The 17829-nt window shown below is 37.5% G+C and overlaps 4 protein-coding genes across 4 annotated transcripts in view; 2 read left to right on the top strand and 2 right to left on the bottom strand.

The window, feature by feature from the left end:
* Positions 1-667: 667 nt before the first annotated feature.
* LOC131319080 (protein DETOXIFICATION 24-like) lies at positions 668-9272 on the top strand. The gene is made up of 9 exons (XM_058349187.1): positions 668-970; positions 4902-5151; positions 5556-6097; positions 6412-6498; positions 6596-6652; positions 6753-6991; positions 7125-7243; positions 7832-7918; positions 8885-9272. The coding sequence occupies exons 2-9, from the start codon at positions 4906-4908 to the stop codon at positions 8963-8965; spliced, it is 1458 nt and encodes a 485-aa protein (XP_058205170.1). The 5' UTR covers positions 668-970; positions 4902-4905; the 3' UTR covers positions 8966-9272.
* Positions 1727-17829, top strand: part of LOC131319081 (protein DETOXIFICATION 24-like) — a 27429-nt gene continuing 11326 nt past the window's right edge. Inside the window, exon 1 of the mRNA XM_058349188.1 lies at positions 1727-4518. The gene's annotated coding sequence lies outside the window, so the exon portion shown is untranslated. The remainder of the gene's footprint in view (positions 4519-17829) is intronic.
* On the bottom strand, positions 9576-15413 carry LOC131321071 (uncharacterized). The gene is made up of 9 exons (XM_058352087.1): positions 15408-15413; positions 15057-15170; positions 14182-14262; positions 13551-13619; positions 12368-12483; positions 12234-12288; positions 11206-11326; positions 9950-10092; positions 9576-9823 (listed from the first exon to the last, which is right to left on the bottom strand). The coding sequence occupies exons 1-9, from the start codon at positions 15411-15413 to the stop codon at positions 9707-9709; spliced, it is 822 nt and encodes a 273-aa protein (XP_058208070.1). The 3' UTR covers positions 9576-9706.
* LOC131319085 (cold and drought-regulated protein CORA-like) overlaps positions 15488-17829 on the bottom strand; it is a 27938-nt gene continuing 25596 nt past the window's right edge. Inside the window, exon 3 of the mRNA XM_058349200.1 lies at positions 15488-15767. Coding sequence (XP_058205183.1) covers positions 15691-15767 — 77 coding nt within the window. The 3' untranslated portion in view covers positions 15488-15690. The remainder of the gene's footprint in view (positions 15768-17829) is intronic.

The following is a 17829-nucleotide window of genomic DNA, read 5'->3' as shown; positions in this document are numbered from 1 at the left end:
CACAATGTTTTGATGTGAGGTAGCCGATTTGCCACAACTCTCTGGATGATACACTTGAAATACGTAGACAACCAACAAGTTTCTCTCTCTCTCTCTCTCTCTCTCTCTCTCTCTCTCTCTCTCTCTCTCTCTCTCTCTTTAACTTTCGAAAAATGATATCAAAGCGATTAAATCCAACTAATTAATCGGTGCTTAGCATTTACGAGGTGTTCGAGTAAGCTTACGCGCCAATCGGTCCTAAATCTTACAATGGTATTTGTTTAACTTTTTTTAATGACACTTCTGTCTTTTAGTCATAATATTATGTACTCTCTCCGTTTCCTTTTTTGTGTCCAGTATTTCATTTTGGGCTGTCCCTTAATAAGTGTCCATTTTGTAAAGTTAGGGGGGTAAAAGTTGGTGTATTGTCTATTTTGTCCCTAAAAGTAGATTTTATTTTGAAAAGTTAGTGAGTAAAAGTGTAATGATGATGGGTAAGTAAGGAAAGTGGAGGAAAAAGTTAATGTGAAAGGTGTAATGATGATGTCTTTTTAATAAGTTGGAGTTACGAAGCAGAACACTTAAAAAGGGACGGAGGGAGTACATAAAAACAGTTTATTCCAAAATCATTATCTCCAAACTTCTGTGTACTTACAAAATCATATACTTTACATTATATACATGTTTATTTATAGCACAGAACATAGATATCACTTATCAGAACCACTCTAGCTCGCTCGTGAAGTCCCTCTTCTCTCTCTCTCTCTCTCTCTCTCTCTCTCTCGTGTTTGTGTGTCGAGAGAGAGAGAGCTTCCTAGTGAATCATACGGACTTGAGCAAACTCAATCCCGCCGACTCTGTTTTTCCTGGCAAGTCCCTTCTCTCTCTCTCTCTCTCTCTCTCGTGTGTGGAGAGAGAGAGCTTTCTTGTGGATCGTACGAACTTGATCAGCAAGCTCAATCCCAGAAGGCTGCCGACTCTGTTTTTCCTGGTAAGTCTCTGTTTCTCATCTATACATGTGTCCTTAAATTTTTCGCTGTCTCCAGTAATCCACTCGATCACATTCCATTTCTTGTTCGTACTTTTTAACTCCAAAAATATGCACTAAGAGTGCCTCTAATTGTAAACCGCACTTACATTACTTCTTACAAATTTGCACGACATGGTCAATCCAAGGGCGGAACCAGAAATTAATTCTACTCTGGGCGGACTTAAATCATATATATATCAATTATATTTTTAGCCATATTTTTATGAGAGTTCTAGGGACAAAATTTAATTATAACCATTTACTTATATGATCAGAATAACAATATCTTCGTACTGGTTCAAACAAATTGAAAATTAGAGCACTTCATTTTGTAAAACTGTTATATATTAAAAAAATATAGTTACAAAATTAAGTGCTCCAATTTTCAATCCGTTTGAACCGGTGTGAAGATATTATTTTGTTGATCATATTATTCTAAATGACCATAATTAAATTTTGTCTCTAAAGCTTTCATAATTAAGTTTCTGCTCTATAAGGTTCCAAGTAAAGAGCAGAAACTTAATTATGAGAGCCCTAGAGACAAAATTTAATTATGACTCTTGAGAATAATATGATCAGAATAATAAAATTTTCGTATTGATTAAAACGAATTAAAAATTGGAGAACTTAATTTTTTAATTATATTATACGAAACTCACTCATCTATCACTGTTATCAAACAAGGCCTAGATAATCATAGAATTCGCTAAAAAATCATCCTCCATTTTGATAGAAAGATCAATTTTCACATGCTTCATAACTAAACATGTTCTTTCTATAAAAAAAAATGGGTTGGACTAATAATTTTGGACCGAAATTTACATATAGTAATAATTTATTTTTTGGGGTTTTTTGAAGGTCCACCTGGGCTACAGCCCAAGGCAGCCCTTCACTGGTTCCGCCTTTGGATCAATCCCAACTCACGATTTGAGGCTATGAGCTTTGGCCTGGCTTTAAACAGAACCTTGCATGTGGACAGTGTGATTGGTCCACGAGACTAGTCTAGGTGCGCCGCGTGCATAAGTTGGTTCATACATGAGTTGAAAATTATAAAACAATCTCTCGCTTGTGTTTAGTGTTTAATAACTTCCTGCATACATCCATAGGTTTTTTTTTTAGAATTCATGCCAAGTTTTTATTTTTTGGGAGTGTTTTTGTGCTCCAACTAACAGTTGCGAGTTGACAACAATGTTGGTAGCTTGGGGAGGACTGTTTGTTTGTTTTTTTATTCTGTTTTCTTCCATTTTGTCTCTTCCTGGCGGTACTGGATATTCTAGCTAGCAAGAATCCAATTTTGTATCTCCCACTTGTCCAGCCAAATCTAAAGGAGATTGGACAACTTTTGTTGACCGGACAAAATTTACACATAACCATACTTTCATCTCACCGAAGGAATTGGTGTTCGTTTGTAATTCCTTGTATAATGTAACTTAGAAAAATGCCTAGTACTTTTGGAGTGTGTGTGTATAGACACACACACAAATATATGTACAGATAGAGGAATTTTGCAGTGTCGGGTAGGTATATCTCATGTGATATCCCGTACCCGCTCCGCACATTCGGGCCATCCAATATACTTTTGGAGGTTCGGATTGAAACCCTTTCTCTCCTCTTATTCTAACACTTTCCCTCCTTTTTTTTCGGTAGAAGAACGCTTCACAAATAATATAATTAAGAGTTTACAATTCTAGAGGGTATGAAACCCCAACCAAATCCGCAGGAAACAAACTAGAAATACAACTAGGCATATAAGGGTAGATGAGAAAATCTCCCACCAAGACCAAGACGTCATTTGCTAATGAATCGGCACACCATTAGCTTCACGGTAGACGTGCTTGATAGAGATCACTTCAAGATCTTGCATCAGGGACTTGCTATCAAATAAGATAGAATTAGGCTTGTCTGCAGTCCACACTGCAGAGATGTGGTTGGAAGGTGTTGAACCGTCGGATGGTGTTTTTAACGGTCGAAATTTTAAAAAAAAACTTTTTCGGGAAAAAGTTAAAACCGTTCATCTTTACATCCAATGGTCCATTTGATGAAAAGATAAACGGTTGAGATTGGACTACATGGATTGTCTGCAGTCCAACCGCAAAGAATCCGCTTCCATAAGATATTGCCAAATAAGATATTCCCTCTCTCCCCTCTTACAGATGCCATTTTTCACAAAACTATCTTCTTTTCTTTTAAGAATGAATTATTTGACCTTTCTGCAATGTTACTTCCTTTTAGTTTATATTAACTTTAAATGGGTCGTGTTACCAAAAAATACCCTCGAGAGAAGGAACAGAGGAGGAGTTAACAAATGCGTTTCTAAACACTGGTCAAGAAAATTAACTCTTTAATTTAGTATTAAGTACGCTTCTAAAAGTAAAAAATATGTTCAAAATAAAAGTCAAAGAATCTGTTAATTGGAGACTGGGAGTACATTAAATTTACTGTCTTTTCAGCTTGTTTTAAATAAAAGAGTATATAGCCCCCGAGTAAATCCGGTTGGTTGGTTGGCGGATTTGCTCCCTATGACCGAATTTGATTGTGAGGGGAAATTTTTCAGTGCCGGATACATATCACGTGATAAAATAAAATAAAAATTTTCCCTCTCTTTCCAACCTAGGCGCCGTACCTCACAGCTCACACCATGAAATCCCCTCCTAAAAATCACAACTTCGTGGGAAGCAAGGGATTTTGGTCGTACAATTACACATACTGTTGACAATATATCCGAATGTATACGAATAATCCTTCATATGGGTGCCCAATTGAGATAGAAAACATACACTTAAAGAACCACAGCTGCAATAACTCTAGGGTTGGCCTACTGGTATTGGCTAGGGATTTCGAGGTTTGCTTCCTTGGTGGTCTTGGCTTGGGATATTAGGGTTTGCTCCCTCCTAAGGTTTTGGGTTCAAGTGTGTGAAAAATAGTGCTGCTAATTGAACCAAGTTCGGATAAAAAATAAAAAATAAAAAATTGAACCAAGTTACTCTACTTCGAGCTCATGTTCGTTTGTTAAGAGCTTGTTCAAGATCGTTTTGTTTCATAAAGAAATCAAGCTTGGACATTTTTTTGAAGCTCGTTCAGGCTTCAAATCAAGCTTGAACAAATAACTACTCAGCTCGTTCGCCTTATGAAAGAATAAAAAATTCGAGCTACTCGAGATTAGCTTGGGTTTGGTTTGATTAAAGCTCGCTTGAGCTCGGCTCGTCTCGTCTCACAAGTAAGCTAAGCTCGAACATATTTTTGGAGCTCGCTAAGTTTTCAAGCCAAGCTTGATCAACCACTTGCTTGGCTCGTTTGGCTTGTTTATCACCTTTAGTGAAAAGGCTATGGGAGGGGCCGTAGGAATTAATCAGAGGTGCACGCAAGCTGGCCTAGGACACCCTGTATTACCAACAAAAATGAAAAAAAAAAAAAACCTCAGCTGCTATTTATCTGCCAAAAGGATGCTGATGACAGATCGTCTCCATTTTGTCTTAAATCCTGCTGATAATAACCAAGTGAAACTAAGGGTAAGTCCCACCTCAATCTCATTCTAGCTAATTTTGAGTACTTTCCTAACATTAAGCAGTACCTCCCCGGGGAATAGTTTAGTTGATGTGCGCATGAGCTGGCCCGGACACGCTTACTTACCGAAAGAATAAGAATTCGAGTTTAGGAACTTGGTATGTACTTGTGCAGTTTAAAGTTGAGACCTGTAAGGCCATATTTGATTGGTCGACTAATATTGAGGGGATGAGAATAGTGGGGAGATTCCATATCTGACAACTCATGATCTTGTACATCCATGTTTTGATTGTTGTTGATTGTCTAACAGATATAATGGGGATTATTTCAAGGGATAGGTACTACTACTAGTGTCTAACGTTTTCACTGTTATCTTCTTGTTTCGCAGGAATATGGATAATCGTGTAGAAGAGAGGCTACTTGGATCAGAAGAGGAAGGTCGTAGCGATCTAAAATGGAGGATTTGGGTTGAATCCAAAAAGATATGGAGGGTTGCAGCTCCTGGGATTTTAGCCAGAGTATCGTCATTTGGCCTTCTGGTGGTGACACAATGTTTCATCGGACATATAAGTGAATTGGATCTTGCAGCCTACGCACTTGTACAATCACTGACCGTGCGGTTTGTAAATGGGATACTAGTACGTTCTTACTCTTGTTTTCTATCTTGTTACTTAGTAAGTGGCATGGTTCAAATTGTCATATTAGATTTGAATTGCATCCACTTTCGGGTTCTATCAGTCTGATGGAAATCGATGTATATGTGCCGAGTACATATGTAGTTATGTCGTCACTACATGTGGTGACCAACCAGAAAAGGGAAGTGGTGAAAATTCATCGTAATAACTAACATAAATGGTTGTTTGTGTGAGTATTTTCTCTCTCATTTTTGTTTTAAAACATTTCTTGATGTCAAGCAAACATGCACTCGTAACACGTCTGTTCTTGGGAGATTTTTATCGATTTAGCTCACGTAGTATACACTAAGACTGCATCTATTTTTTCTACTTTCGGTTCTTATCTATGATTGTCTACTTGCGTGCAGTTGGGAATGTCGAGTGCAACTGAAACTCTTTGTGGGCAAGCATTTGGAGCAGAGCAATACCACATGATGGGCATATACTTGCAACGATCATGGATTGTTGATTTTGTCACCGCGACTATCTTGCTCCCTTTTTTCATCTTCACAACACAAATCTTTGAGCTACTTGGTGAAGAAACAGCGATCTCAGAAGTAGCCGAAACAATCTCCAGCTGGTTCATTCCCTTCATCTACAACTTTGTCTTCACCTTGACCATCCAAATGTATCTGCAAGCACAGCTGAAGAACATGGTCATAGCATGGCTTTCAGTTGGGTCATTCATTTTTCATTTGGCCCTGTCCTGGTTATTCGTGACGAAACTAAGCCTTGGAATACCTGGCGCAATGGGTGCATTGAACATATCTTCTTGGCTAGTGGCGTTCGGAGAGTTTGCGTACATTTTCGGAGGTTGGTGCCCTCTCTCATGGAAAGGATTCTCCAAAGCTGCCTTCTCTGATCTATGGCCTCTTATAAAGCTCTCAGTAGCCTCCGGCATAATGCTTTGGTAAATCTAGTTTTACTTTCTTCTAAATGTTAATTTCTAAACTACACATCATGTACAAATCTTCTTTCAAAAAAGGTTAAATATGGCATTGAGAGAGAGAGAGAGAGAGAGAGAGAGAGTTGTCAAAGACGTGCCTAGGTGCGAGGCGCAACGAGGCGTAGGGCTAGCGCCTTGACTGAGCCCAGGCGAGGCGCCTTGAATTATTAACTTTCTTATTAGTTCCGTTAAGCTCTTAATTTTTTTTCGCTCACTTTTCATGTTGCTACCCTGCAATTTTCATAATCCCTCATCTTTGATTTCGGTTTATGTTGTAGCCTAGAGTTGTGGTACAATTCCATTTTAGTTCTGATCGCCGGATACATGTCAAATGCAGAGGTTGCCATTTCTGCCTTCTCGATCTGGTACAATCATTCACTAGTTAATAATTTGCGTTATTCTACTCGTTACTTACTCGTAGAGATTTCTCTTTACTCTCTTTCTTTCCTTCTTATTTGGCAGCCTTAATGTCAGTGCTTGGCAGTTCATGGTGTGCCTCGGTTTCCTTGGTGCTTCATGGTATGTCATGGCCGTCTTCTTTTGTTTTGACAACCTTTTTTTTTTTGCGGTTCCTTTGCTAAATTTTGTTTCCTTTCTTATTTTTTCGGGTTGGCTGCAGTGTGCGTGTTGCAAATGAATTGGGAAGAGGTGATGCGAAAGCTGTGAAGTTTTCGATTATAGTTGTTCTGGCTACTTCAGTCCTGCTTGGGTTGGTGTTCTGCATCCTTTGTTTAATATTTGGCAGCAGCATCGGCTACATTTTCTCAAGCAATGAGGAAGTTATCGAAACTGTTGCAGACCTCTCCGTGTTACTTGCCGTCTCAATGCTATTCAATAGCATTCAGCCGGTGCTCACGGGTAATTGACCCCTTGGACAGTATGGTCATTCTGCCTTGTGTCGTCGTCGTTTGAAAATGATAATCCTACTTTTTTTCGTTATTTGTTTCCTCGCGCATTTTCTTTTATTCACTCTTGAGACGATGTTTTTCAGGGGTGGCCGTTGGTGCTGGTTTGCAGGGTACAGTGGCTGTTATAAACCTCTGTTGCTATTATGTGATTGGGATTCCAATAGGAGTTCTTCTTGCTTATGTTGCTGATCTTGAAGTTAAGGTAATAAGCCAATTGTCTAGGTCTTGAGTGTTCCAATTTTGAGGGGAAAATATTTGTCTAAATTCTGCGTATTGCTTTTAGATTTTGTGATCATAAGCTTTAGCAGCGTTATTCGCTGAAAGCAGACTTGCCTAAGACACAATTTCGGTACAGATTACGTTTATGTTATGTTTGTATCTTGGATTTGTCGAGGAGAAGGAAAATATGAAAGAAATGAAAATCACGGATACCTTTCACAATTTTTAATCCGAAAGAAAATAAAAATCGATTGTTACTAAACAAACTCCTGTTTATTTTCTTCTTGTTTACGCCAAAGAACCAAAAGAAAGAACCGAAATTTTCTTTTGCTTCTTTCTTTTCATTTTCCTTTCCTGTAATTTTCCCAAACCATTTAACTTCAGTTTAACATAACATGAACAGTTTCAAGGGACATGTTTTTTGTTGGAGTTTTGCTACTGATAGCCTAACATAAGCCTCTTATATGACCGGAAAAAAGTACGCGTTGATAGCTGCTGTTATTGGAAATGAAAAGTCTGTGCCTCTAGTTGCATCTTGTTTCCGTAACGCCTAACATATTGTGATTCGTAGGGAATATGGATCGGAATGCTTTCTGGGATCGCAATGCAAATCCTTGCACTAACCTTCATGGTATGGAGAACTGACTGGGAGTTGCAGGTAACTGAAACAGATGGATTATGTCGTAAAATCGTTTTGTCCCTCGAACTTTGCCTTGGACTTTCAATGTCATCCTTCGACCTTCGTTTCTTCTATAAAAGTCCTCTAACTATAGAAATTTAAAGCCGATTTAGTCGGTTAAAACTTTCACAGACATGAACAAAGTTGACACCATTTTGCTGATGCACACTAGTATAACATGGAATGAATCAATTAGGCTGACCTGGAGGACTTGTGTTATACCCGTCCTTAGTTCTCACATGTGATCGCGAGTTAAAAATAACCTAAGTGGAGAAGTCTATCGACTATCAGTTGTCGTGGTGAAAATGGAGTGTAAAGTGAAGAGTTTGCGTGAAATGAATCGATGAGTGATTGAACAGGCTGCTTTGTTGTAAATACCACAATTCTCAGTATTCGATATGATTTTTGAGATCACGTTCCAGTTTTTCCAATTCTCAACGTATTCACCTGGAGTAATTATACGTATTCAAACATATCTATGTTTGTTCTCGAATACTCGTGATCCATGTTGGTCCAATAGCTCGAGACCTCGTGAAGATGACTAGTTGTCTCGTGTTCGACTAAAGTGCCAGTCGACTTGGAAATTCTCTCCGATATTGGCTTTCTTCACCCTAGTAAACGGGACAGATATTTTTGTCAATTTGCTAACCCGGCCAAGGTCGATCGATGGACCATTTACATGTTAAGGTTGACTTAGAGAAAGATTTGAGTATCTAGACTTGGCGCCAGCGGACATGTATTTCCGACATTGATTAAATGGTCGCGGATGTTTCGTACCATTTTTTCCCCCTAACATTGCTGTCGGATGTTTCCTATTGCTTAAGCGGTGCTGATTTTTCGCGTTCTTCTAATCATTCTCTAGTCTTGGGCAATTTTGAAAGGACAATGAGATCTGAAGGACGCTAGTAATTTGTGCCGCGATAACTTTTTTCTTTCGTCCTGCAGGTGAGTAAGGCATCCGAACGGCTCGGCCGATGGTTTTTGAAACCCGAGGAACCAGATGAAAACCTCAATAATCATGCTTGATACTTGGGAGAGCTGGAGATTTCTCGAAGAACTATCTATATCAGTAGAAGGCATTTTCATGTTTCATTAATTTCTCCGAATTTTGATTGTTCTACTCCTAGAGGTTCCAAAACCACCATAGAAATTCGTCGGTTTTCGTTAGTTCGGCAATATGGGTAATCCAGACATGGGAGATTTGAGTTAAGCTAACTATGTTTTGCTAACAACTGTGAAATTGGGGCTCATAATTTTGCTACAGTTTGCAAGTACATACTGCCTGTGCTGCTTTTTGCTAAAGTTAAAGGTTTAGCAATGCTGTTTTATTTAATTTTGATTTTCTATTTTCTAATTTTTGAGAAGTCAATTCCCATTTCCCATCTAAAGAAAATAAGAAATCGATACGCATAAGCATCGAAAAATTGCACATTGACACAGGAAAATTGCACCATTGAGAAACCAAGTTTTCATCCGATGGGAAGGCGAAAGCCGCAAAATATAAATCCTATACGAGCAATTTTTACGGAGAAAAAATAACACATCTTTTGTAAAGATTTGCAAAACTATATAGAGACAATGACACAATGAAGAAAGAACAAACAACTAACACAATGACATTAGAAACACCACAAAATTTTAAGGAACCTACCTTCTTATTAATCCAACAATGAATGATTTTCGTAATAAACAGAATTTACAATTCTATACATGATCACATTGTTAGTTTTTTGCAATAACATTTAACAACAACACGTAACAAGTAAATTAAAACTTTGAGAATCGTTGTTGCAGCAGGTTGTAAGCCGGTAAATCTTTCACAAAGGATACATTCTCAAGCGCAAGCTCACGCTCTAGCTGTGTCCTCGTTGACTTCAGAACATCCTGAAGAAACAAAACAACAGCCCAAAACCCAAACACGTAAGATCAAACTTGACACAACATTGTCATTTTCAATACATAAATAATGCGGAATCGACAGACAAAATGGGTAATTGGGATGTCTTTTACATTAAATTCCATATATGAAGCCCGCTTTGCTAGCCACTGAGCGTCCATCATTTGAAAGGCAACACAGTAAAGGTTGTCAAATGCCATCTCATCTTCGATCAGTAACTCTAAGAACCGTACTCCTGCCAAAGAATTTGGCTTCCCTGCAAGAATCACACCACCCAACACGAGTTCGACTAAAAGACTAAGGTAGAGGGCACAAGTAGTTAAGTTATCGAGTTGATCCACCATGCAAAAATTAAGTCATTCTACGACATGAGTTCGTGGAGTTAGCAATACAATGATCGTCATTCTATGACACGATTTTGTGGAGTTAGCAATACAATGATGGTCATTCTACGGATACATATACGAACATGGACATGGGGGGACACAGACACAAATGCGAACACAACTACTCTTAAAACATAGGAACAAGGACAAGGCAGGGGACACGGTTCTAAAATAATTCTTTTGATTATGCAAACCTACATTGTAATTACTAAATATTTAAGTTAGTACTCCTCTCTAATGCATTGGTGAGGTGACTGATGGTGTACGCAGTATGCCTATGCACATAAACAAATGTTATATATAACACTTTTTGCTCAATACTTCTGAAATTATAAACATTTTACTGCGAAAAAGATTTTAAAATTTATAAAAATCACCCTGCCGTGTCCCATGTGTGTCCCCGACGTGTCCTCAACGTGTCCCTCCATAAAAAAATATTATTCCCTCCGTCCCATTTTGATAATTCCATATTCCATTTCGGGACTTCCCAAAATACATGTCTACTTCTCAAAACCAACCATAGAAACTTGGTAAAATTCCTTTGTTACCCTTATATTTTAATTGAAGTACTACTACCTGCATCAATCAAATCACTTTTTGATAGGTCATAATTGGTAAGTTACATACTTTTTGATGTAATCATTACAGTCCCTTAAAAAATGTAGGAATCCCCAAATGGGACAGAGGGAGTACAATTTAATTGACACGTCACGTGGCGTGTCCCATACATGTACCCGTGAGTCCCCGGCGTCACTTGTCCCCATAGGATCCAACATAGATATGGCGATCTCTAGAAGTGTCGGTGCTTTATAGCCGTCATTCTCCACAACTCCACCTAAGCATTTTAAACTTTGATACAATTTTTTTAACCATTGAACATCATCTCAAGTTGCAGATCTACATATGATGTCATCAACAATGAATGTACTAGTTATGCAACTCAACAACAAATAGGCCCCCCTCAATATAAGCTAATCAATTACCTGATTGCAGATCCAACATTTGTGCCAACATGAACGAAACATTGATGCCGGCTACAGCAAAGGGATACTCCCACTCAGCTCTGCTTCCATCTCTTTTGTGCAACAAGTTCTGAAATGCATCCTGTTAGAGGAGAAAAAGGTCATGAAAACTACTTCCACCCTGAAAAGAGATACAAACCAAAATCTCATCACATTTGTTCAAAACAAGCACAAAGTCGTGAAAACAGTAAGTAGGACATGCTTTTGAGAAGTACTATGCAAATTGAAACATAAAGCTTAGCAGAGTTAGTACCACTGACCAAAGGTACATTTGCAAGTGTGGCAGACAATTTCAGGAGTCAGTGTTACTTTATATTGGCGCATGTTATAAACATAGTTCTCAAGACTGCCAACTTATTGTAATCCCAAAATGAGTGCAAAACTTCCCTTAAAAAAAGAGGTTAACAAGTCTAGATCACCTTTTTTTTTTTTAACTGCAAGTCTATATGACTTAAACTTGCAATAAACACACATGTCCACATCCGCAAATCAAAGGGCATTATAGACCTTTTTCTTAGGGGCAAAACTTGATTTATTTGTTTTTTACACTTAGTTTCTCACAAGGCGTGGCATTCTGAGATAACTATGAAAATCAATCTTTCATCACTTGGATTAGTACTATTTCTGAACAACAAGTACACCATGCCTATGAAAATGCATAAATCGTTAGTACTATTTCTGAACAACAAGTACACCATGCCTATGAAAATGCATAAATCGTCTAAAAAAAGGTTTTATGAAAAGAAAAACAAAAACAAAAAAGTACAAGAAAGAATATAAATCATGCAAAATATCGTCTTCAATTATAAATTCAGACAAGCATGAATGAGAATGCAAATCAACTAAATTCCATATAGAAGGGATAAGGCACTAATAATTCAGTCATTTGATACATTGCAAATTATAGCAAAAAAAAAAAATCAATTATGTTAAACCAAGGGATAATCAATCACCAAGTATATACCCAATGAAAAGGAAAGTAAACAAACCGGGTACATCTTAGCATAAAAGATAAGATTCTCCAATGATATGTAACCGCCACCCCTGAAATAACATTAAAAAATTATATTGCACATTGACTAACACGAAAAATATCGTACAAACCTGCACCTACTTTACTTACCTGAAATCTGTTGAAGGATCAGATCCTTGCCAACCCATGTCCTTCCAAAGCTCTGACTTAAGGGGTGGGAGATCCCTGTCAGGGTAAGCTAATCTCCATAGCTGTTTAAGGGCATCCTGCAACGAGAATATCAGTTTCTGTTACAACCTTACAATTTGACGCTCATAATCATTGCTCATCTAACTAACCATTATAAATGAACTACGCATTGCATTGCGACTACATCAAACAAACTAGAAGGAAAATATGTTTTACCAAACAAATCAGTATGCGCATGAATCCATATAGATACTAATAGAAAAGCTAGGACCACACCTCCATGCCCCTATATCCTCATTCCTAGCTCACTTTATCAAACTGAATTATCCCTAAGCACTTTAACTCTTGGACATGAATGAAATAAAAAGCAAGCCCCTCCACATGAAAAGGCATTAGTATTGATACCAGCACACATTAACAACATGCCGCGAAATGATAAAGTACCATCGAATTGTATCTCGTTCTGGACTCTACTTCCAGTACAGATATACATATACTTTACCAATCTCAAATTTTAAGAAGAGTTTCATCACAGAACATTTTAGTCTACAATTATAAATTACCACGTAACCATATAGGATATTTGATGTCGGTTTCATTGTTCTCATTGTTTCCAGTTTTAATTTTCTATTTTTCCAAGTCGAAATGATTAAACCTACCTACTCCACATTACATCCTGAAAATAGCTACTTATCATAAAATTTTCTTAGTAAAAATCTTGGAAAAAGATACTACCAACTATATGGACATACAGTGTACATATAAGAAGCAGCAAAATTTTGAATTCATTGGGAGAATGCCAAAGACATCATAAAACCATTTTTAGGGTTACTTTTATGCTGCTGAACATATCTATTCACATGTTATTAGGGATCAATAGCCAAGGACTCTAGGGTAGCTTCAACTTATAATTTGTTATATGGACAATAATTATACTGACTTCCATTTTCTGCACTGTTATGCATACACCTTACACCTGTGATAATTGAGAGTTGAACAGGAGGTTCATTTTCATCCATGGCTGTCATCTTTGGTGTGAAACTGGCAGAATGAATGTTTTCTATCAGAAAAATAGAAAAAACAAAATGATTATGAACAGTATGAAGCAGAAGGAATGTTTGAAATCAGAAAATTGAAGGCTTACTTGATGTTCCACAAGAGAACCATCGAAGGGAACTTGAAGCCTTCGCTGGAGATTTTTGAGTCTTGCCTCCTAAAAGCATACCGTATACAGCATCAACAACAGGAAATGGAAAATGCATCTCTTCAACAAGATTGTGAGGCAGCATACACTCTTCAACTCATTAGTGCTAAAATAGCTATAACTATCTACTCCCTCCGTCCCTTTTTAAATGTCCTGCTTCGTAACTCCAACTTATTAAAAAGACATCATCATTACACCTTTCACATCAACTTTTTCCTCCACTTTCCCTACTTACCCATCATCATTACATTTTTACTCACTAACTTTTCAAAATAAAATATACTTTTAGGGACAAAATAGACAATACACCAACTTTTACCCCCCTAACTTTACAAAATGGACACTTATTAAGGGACAGCCCAAAATGGAATACTAGACACAAAAAAAGGGACGGAGGGAGTAATAAATAGAGGAAGTGCAAAACAACTTCTACTTTTGTCCCTCAGATAATAACACAAGCATATATACTATAATGAGGAAAAAAATAGCAACTGATGATGATTGGAAAATGCCACTGAATCAAATAGACAATGAAGACATAGGATATCGGCATATTGCGCGGTCACTAAACAATATCGAAATGGGGTTTTAAATTTGGCGGAAAGAATAAAGTGGTGGTACTCATCAGCTCTCCAAAAGCATAAGACGGTCTCTGCAGAAAAAAAAAAAAAAAAGAATTCAAAACAAACGACTTCAAACGTAAAAGCAAAGATTGATTATCCCTGCTTATCCCCTTTTTTTCAATCCGAAGACTATTTATTTAGTTTCAGGTCTCTCTTAGGGTGCTTATTAAAAGGCTTTAGAGCCAAAAATTCATTATGCTCATTTAAGATAAAATGATCAGAAAAATACGATTTTCGCACCAGTTCAAACGGATTAAAAATTGGAACACTTATTTTTTTACACCGTTTATATATTAAAAAATATAGTTAAAAATTAAATGTTTCAATTTTCAATCCATTTGAACTGGTGCGAAGATCTTAGTTTTCTGATCATTTTATCTTAAATGGTCATAATTAAATTTTGACTCTATGGCTCTCGTTGATTAGTCCGAAGATAACGCTAGGAGTAAAATTGATTTTTTTAAAATTGAAATTTAAAGTAAAGGTTGGGAGGTATTTTGAAATTTTCCCTTTTAACAAACTACTTAATTTTATGTTTTTATCTTTTACTTGCAGATTAACTAAATATTAACTCAGATGTAATTAGTTTTTCAATTTTTACACAATCCCCATTGTTTGATTCATGCCAGAATTGGGCTTGCGAGGTTGTTTGTCTATGATGTATTGATGACAAAGTTGCATGTATACGGACTCATGATTTATTGTGTTAACCAAATAAACTTGCAACAATTTTGGCCGCACGCAATAAGCCTCCTTTTCTCTGAGTTTTGTATGCAACTCACTATCGATAGTCGGAAAAATAAAAACAAAAAACTCGATTTACAACTTCAGAAATTTCTCGTATTTGAACTCTGCTAAATGGAGTCAAATTAATATCCCAAATTGCAGGGTTATTTAAGTGCTGGTTTTGTTTAGCAGAAATTCCATCCAACCATACCTAAAAACACCAATTACAAAAACGTATTTCAAAATCAAAATCATTGTTTCTTTCTTTGGACAAATAAATTAAAAGTAAATTATGCACCCACACATACAAATTATTTATATTTTCAGAGATTTGCTATACTGATTACAAATAATTAATAATTATACTACATTTTAATATTTTCAAATTTATGGAGGGGCTGAGCCCCCCACGGCCCCTATATACCTCTACCAATGCTCATTGTGATACCTTCATACTTTGAATTTTTTTAATCATTGTAAATTGGTTATAAAAAAAAGAATTCGTCGTAAACTTGTTTAATTCAATGCTAGTAATAAATTCCTTTCTTTTGCCGATTAAAAAACATTCAAACAATACTACATAATTTAACACAACTTGAAAATCAAACACAGAAAAATACAAACCACGCCCTAACAGAGGAACTACGTAGTACATGACTATAATTAATCTGAAGGGCCGGATTAGATTTCCTCCTTTATTCATACATATTTTAACTCAGCCGCCTATAATTTTAATTCCGTTCTTCTTCGTAACCGCCGACTCCGTATCCACCTTGGCCACCTCCATAACCGCCACCTCCATATCCACCTCCGTATCCGCTGCCACCATATCGACCTCCACATCCACCTCCGTAATATCCGCCACCATGATGATGATAATACTCGGAATCATCTACCGCATTAGTCTGTTGATCAGCTGCACAAATGATATATATATATATATATATATATATATATATATGCTTGATTAATAGTTCAGAGGTGATTAGAAACTTAAGCGTGAAAACAATTCTAGTATGAAAGAACATACTCCGTTAAAGACAAGGCAAGTGAGGTGGCTTGCATTGACTGGTCATAGTGTTAATTAAATTGTCTAGACCAATCAATATATTATTAACTAGTAGATCAGTCGTTTTGAAGTTACTTGTACTCCAAGTACTTGAATTCAAGCGGCAGGAACCCTAATTGTGCTATGCTAATAATGACTTTAAATCAACAAAAAAAAAAATAAATACATTCTTTTCTTTTTTCTTTTTAAAAAAACACCCTTAAAAAAGACCCTTAAAGTTGGTGTGGGACGCGCCCACCCACCACCCAACTCATAATATTTTTCCCCCTTCTCGGGCCAGTCCTCATTTCTATTCTCTCACTCCTCATCTCCCCCGTCCCCTGCTCCATGCTCTGCAAATATAACCAGAGCACTCACTTCAGAGGAAATGCTCAGGAAATCAAAACATAAAAAACAAAAACAGTGTAAGTGACTTCAAAGTATAAACCCCTGATATCATGACCGAGCAAATATAATCAAGAAAACAGAACAAAAAGCAGGGGATTGCTCTTCAAAGATTGAAGAGAAAATGACGGCTCAGAATGTGTTTTGATAATTAATACCCGCCAATGACAAGTTAAGAATATTTGTTAATGCTGAAAATATCTTTGACGGGTATTAATTATTGAAACACATCATTAGCCGTCATTTTTCCAAGATTGAAGGTATATTACAATTTGTTTCTATTCTCGCTTTCATCTTGCTCTTCAAGTATGTCTTTTTATACTATATTACAATCTTGTTGCTGCCCTCAAGTTCGCATAAAATCAGATCCACACGTTCACGTTTACCGTCCTAAACCAAACGTGAAACGTCAAAGAATGAATGGATCTCTATCCCAGAAGATAGTTGAATCTCTGTCCATTCATTTCTCCCATTTGGCGAATCTCTCATTTCTTCGACTCCAAATCCAGAAGATTGTTGCCGGAGTGATTTTGACGGAACTACTTAGAGATTGCAGAGAATTCGTGTTGGTTTTTGCAGAGATTTCAGTTTTGATGGGTTCCAAAATGAAAAAAACCCTTCAAACACATGGTCCCCGCACGGGAACCCGAGTCCCTGCAGTGGACCGTAATTTGCAGCCCCCCAAAACGACGTCGTTTTGGGGGCAACTTACACTCCACACACGCACAAGGCAGCGGATGAGGAAAACGTGATGGCGTGGAAAATTATTCAGTGCTTCGGCTGTCCAAATTGAATCCTGACCCTTAAATCAAATTCTCCCCTTCTCTCCTCTGCACTTCACCAGCAAAAATTATCCATATCCCCTTCTTTGCTTTGCTGCCAGTGACTATAATCCATCCTCAGTGCCATAGTCCTCACCCAACCTGCGTTGCGAAAGTCTCGTCGTCGTTCAATTTGGTATTTTTTATTTGGTTTTGACTTCATTTCTGAATCCCAGGGAGTGGGTTTCTTGATCTGTTGATTATGTTTTTTCTGTTTCATTTTCGATTTGATTTAGGAATCCCAAGGCGAACAAACCCAACATTCTATTTTATCACCGAACGGAGGGGAAGGGAATTTGGGAACACATAAAGCTGTGGTAGAGGAGTGATGTTGGCATGGGAAAGAGAGAGAGAGTCCGGTTGGGTGTGGATGGTGGCGCTGGGGATGGATTACAGTCGCCGGCGGCAAGCGGAGAAGGGCAAATGGAGGGATTTCCGATGGTGAAGTGCATTCTATGGGCTTGTAAGGATTTGGAACAACTATTTTTAGGGAGGCCAAAGCACTGAATAATTTTCCACGCCATTAGTTTTTCTCATCCGCTGCCTTGTCTGCGTGTGGTGTGCAAGTTGCCCACAAAACGACGCCGTTTTGTGGG

Source organism: Rhododendron vialii, chromosome 3a, assembly GCF_030253575.1.
Source record: "Rhododendron vialii isolate Sample 1 chromosome 3a, ASM3025357v1".
Taxonomy (NCBI): Eukaryota; Viridiplantae; Streptophyta; class Magnoliopsida; order Ericales; family Ericaceae; genus Rhododendron; species Rhododendron vialii.
Note: the sequence above shows the minus strand (reverse complement) of the source record. Positions and strands in the feature narration are given on the sequence as shown.

What these genes read in the sequence shown, in the direction of transcription:
- LOC131319080 (XM_058349187.1), top strand. Translation starts at nt 4,906, where the DNA reads ATGGATAATCGTGTAGAAGAGAGGCTACTTGGATCAGAAGAGGAAGGT. An exon ending in ATTTCTGCCTTCTCGATCTG is followed by an intron (nt 6,499 to 6,595) that starts GTACAATCATTC and finishes CTTATTTGGCAG; the next exon opens with CCTTAATGTCAGTGCTTGGC. An exon ending in GAACTGACTGGGAGTTGCAG is followed by an intron (nt 7,919 to 8,884) that starts GTAACTGAAACA and finishes TTCGTCCTGCAG; the next exon opens with GTGAGTAAGGCATCCGAACG.
- LOC131321071 (XM_058352087.1), bottom strand. An exon ending in TACGAGAAATTTCTGAAGTT is followed by an intron (nt 14,263 to 15,056) that starts GTAAATCGAGTT and finishes TTTTTTCTGCAG; the next exon opens with AGACCGTCTTATGCTTTTGG. An exon ending in GATCCTTCAACAGATTTCAG is followed by an intron (nt 12,289 to 12,367) that starts GTAAGTAAAGTA and finishes ATGTTATTTCAG; the next exon opens with GGGTGGCGGTTACATATCAT.